Here is a 4,097-nt window from a genome sequence, read left to right as displayed (position 1 = left end):
GGGTTATGGTTGGGGGGGTCTCGGTTTTTTTTACTGGTCAGTCAGTCAGCGTGTGCATAATTGCTGAGCCATGCATCCTCAGTGGCTATGTGCAGTTCCTGGAGTCCACCACTGAACTTAGTCAGCAGGCAGTCATCAACAATATGCAACATTGTGGGAGTTTTGCCACAGCTAGTGTTATTTTTACTGGTGGGCTGCAATGATACAGTAAAGATTTTAATTTAACATGATGTGAGAATTATACGTAACAGTCAACATGCAAGAGTGGAGGGTGCATAAAACAGTAAAATAAAAACAGGCTATCAGCTCATTTATTCTAAAGACTGATTTCACAAAACTGGCACATTCAGGGTTTGCTGCCTGCCCTTAATTTGTGTGTCACTGATTTGGCTGGGATCTAAACACAGAGCTTCACAGTTATTGAACCACTGTCCCAGACCCAGCCAAGGGCTGGAACACAAAGCAGGACTGAAAAAAACAGCAGGCAGACTGCAAAGGAAAACCAATTGTTCTGCTTAGCAGCAGCACTGTTTCTGCTATGCTTAGCATCAGAACAAGTTAATTTGGGAGCACAATCTTCTTAAAAGGAAATGTTGCTCAGCACAGCATCCTCAGGTTTCATGCAGTGAGCTGCCCTTTTCACCAAGTATAAACTGTGAATGCTGCTTGAAGTTTATTTTTATACTACTGTATTAAAATCTGAGTTCCCAAATCTCTCACTGGCATCTCACTGAAAACTAACATTATGCTTGACTTTCATCAGTAGTTCATAATGGAAATTTCCATCTTGACTTAATGCTGTATTAGCTTAATGAGCAGAGGAAGAACTTTACTGTTTAAAGACGAAACGTTCCATTGAAATATCAAATAGTAAAGCTAAAACTTTCTTCTCGCTGCCCTTAACCTAAAGGTGCTGCTCTCAACTGCTCATTCACAAAAGTAAAAATAGATCATTGCCATTAAAAGAATGTATTGCAATAAAAAACAAACACAGCCTCAGCTAATAGAAACTTGTGGAAGCTCAATTTGTGGATTTACAGTGTCTGAGGATCTGGCCAAAATGTTTAAACAGTATACTGAAATGTGACAGTAACCATACAGGAAGACATGCAGAACTCATAGGCCCCAACCCTCAACTGTACTGAGATCACTTTGCAGTGGGTCATACTTCAAAGTAACCCTAAAGTTGGATTAGCTGGTTATGGAAGAAGAACCTCTTCAGCGAAAAGGGCTCTGGCATGGAACTAGTATATAGTCCAAATACCCCCATTCTCTCTGAAGAAGGGAACTTCGTGGCCTTTTTTCTCAGTTGTTCTCACAGTTCGCTGGGGCAACTGGCAGCCAAAATAAATCCAAGCAATCTTCCAGCTGCTTTTAACTTATTCTGAGGGACTAGGCCGCAGCACACTGGGCCATGACCACAAAAGGTAGCCCAAGCCATCTTTTCAGACAGTGCTGTGTACTTCTCAGTTGCATGGCCCCTCCATTTACTATTCATGGAGAGTTATTCCAGAACTGGATGACTTCAAATTACACTGACTTCAAATATTTTTGAAAACAAATGCTTGCAACATTTCAGGAAAGAAAACTGAGGAAGGCCTGTGCACATAGCAGGAATCCAGGTAAGCAGCTCAAAAGAACATGTGCTCAAGGATTATAGTGTACACCCCCTACACCCACAGACAGCTGCAGAGGACTATTTACAATCTTGCCCTTGGCTTTTAATCAGACCTTATTCACTGAGCTCAGTATGTGCTGAATAAAGGCCTCAGAATTTGGCCCCAGAATAATTTGTGGGGAAAGGGAATATAGTACAATGGGACAAAAGCAACCCTTCAGCATTCCCTGTTCCAAAGGACTACAATGCTCATCAGTTTGCAAGGGCTGGTAATGCTGAGCACATTACGCTGTATACAGAATTCTACCACGCTTACCCCTATTGTTCAATGCCTTAGCTCCACAAGCAGTCTCACTTCCTTCAGTGAGACTATGTAAGGAGCAAGATATGACTCAGCATGCAAATGGGCATCAGAATCAGGCTCTAACTGAATAACTACCTACCTCTTTTCTCTTCTACCTTGATAGCCTTGAAACATTAAGGCCAAACCTTGGAATAAAAACCCCAGGATATTTACTGGCCTTTAGTGAAAGAGCAACATCCCCTAGCACCAACACTTGGATTCTGTTTCTTTCACATTCTCTTCTTTTGTATGAAGGCAGCTACCTGACTTTGACCCCAGACTGATTGTGAAGCCTGTAAGGGCAGATGGCCGAAGAACTGAACAGACCTAGTTGCTATGTAGTTATTAATACAAATGTAGTATTTTAAAGAAGATATTTTCTTACTCTATATTAATATGTTGAATTTCCAAGCCTTCACAGAACATTTGGTCTGAAGTGACTCTGGACTGGAGTCTGGCATGACTTAAGTAAAGCATGGAAAGAAATAGAAGGCTACAGACAATATCTGAGATTAATATTCATGTAATTCATATGATCCCTTTCATTCACAAAGATATTAAAGTGTTCTTTACACTCGGTGTCTATGTTCAACAGATGCGTCATTAGACAACGTGGAAAAACAAAGGAAATTATAACATTTTAAAGTGAAAATACAGAATGGGAGACAAAACACTATCAGCTTATTTTAGACCTTGCTCTCTGAGCACAGCAGTAAAAGGGTTATCATGCACTGTCATCAAATGCAGTCAGAATAACCCTAAGAGCCATCATGCTCAAATCACAAATGAATTCAAATGGGGGAACCATGCAAAAAAAATGCAGTTGTTAAAGCATAAAAGTATGTCTCCCAATAGCTGGATTCAAGAAGCCTGGTTACATACTGACTTTCTTTCAGAGTCAATCAGATAATAAGACCCCTTTAGCAACACAGAATAGTTAAATTCATCACCATAATTTAATTGTAGAAGGTTATTAAAGAGCACTTCGACTCCCCTCCTGCTTCGGCGCTGCTTTTGTGTATTAAACTCAGACTAATCAAATTGCAGATTCCAAGAGTACTGTATTAGTCATCCCCATCCCTTTTAATTTGTTTAATGGCCTCCTCCTTTTTTTTCCTTTTTTTTTGTGTGTGTGTTCTGACTGGCTGTGCAACGCTTAGGCTCACGACATGTAAATAAAGAATGGATAGGGGAACAGTTCGCCGAAAAGAATAAAGCGTGCCTCCTTTCTAAAGTTACATTTGATGTCAGAGTAATTCATGGGACGTGTACTGCAAGCAATGGTGCTTATTATTTCTGCTTAACTGTCTACAGACACGGGGGGTGGGGAGGAAGAAAGAAAAGAAAAGAAGTCTGAATTTACACTTACCGCTTCAAAAGCCCTTTTGTACTTAGCCAACTTCTCCTGGCTGAAGATGCAGTATTTTGCCAAAAAGTCGACTGCAAGAGAGGACAAAAAAAGGATAAAATAGCTCATAAAAGAACTCTTTTCCCCCCTTTTTCTGTAGCATTTTTAGGAAAAAAAATTAATATAGGGACACTATTTTTAAAGGCACAATAATGCTGACCTCCTAGTAACTGCAGAATCATCTTCCTAGTGGAAATTTCCGTTTGCTATTTCTTTATTTGTTTTTGTGAAAATGTCTTTTCACCTGGCCTAGGGCACATACTCAGAGGCAGCTCTGAAGAGGACATATTTAACATGTATAACACATAGGAGCTCCATCCTGGTGAGGCTACAGTCTGGGAGCATGTTGAGACTTTGTTGTTTGTTTTTAACTGTCTAAAATTAGTATCCTCATACTTCGGTTACATAAAGCAAAGGTCTACCAGATACTTTCAAAATCTCAAAGATACTCCAAACCTGTTGTGTTTTGTTTCATTGTCCAGGACAGAAATACAAATGAGACAAAGATTTCAAGAAATATATATGACATAAAAAATTGCAATTATTTTGCTATTTTTCATTCAGCTGAAATCAGGTAGGAAATACTGGTCCAAAATTATCCGGGCTTCTGATTTTTTCTTGCTGAGATTCTGTCATTGCCTGTGTCCTGGCCTATGGTTTCAGGACCAAGAGGGGACTGAGTTGTAGGGTTGTATGAAGATGGTCTGGTGTCCTCACACTTAATGGAG

At 40.0% G+C, this 4,097-nt stretch overlaps 1 protein-coding gene across 1 annotated transcript in view; it reads right to left on the bottom strand.

The window, feature by feature from the left end:
• LOC109296123 overlaps positions 1-3,766 on the bottom strand; it is a 127,565-nt gene extending 123,799 nt beyond the window's left edge. Inside the window, exon 1 of the mRNA XM_019515358.1 lies at positions 3,331-3,766. Coding sequence (XP_019370903.1) covers positions 3,331-3,438 — 108 coding nt within the window. The 5' untranslated portion in view covers positions 3,439-3,766. The remainder of the gene's footprint in view (positions 1-3,330) is intronic.
• Between the last annotated feature and the right edge of the window lie 331 nt (positions 3,767-4,097).

The sequence above is a fragment of the Gavialis gangeticus genome, unplaced genomic scaffold (assembly GCF_001723915.1).
Source record: "Gavialis gangeticus isolate Ggan-Ray unplaced genomic scaffold, GavGan_comp1, whole genome shotgun sequence".
NCBI classification, from domain to species: domain Eukaryota; kingdom Metazoa; phylum Chordata; order Crocodylia; family Gavialidae; genus Gavialis; species Gavialis gangeticus.
This window is presented reverse-complemented; position numbering and strand designations above follow the sequence as displayed.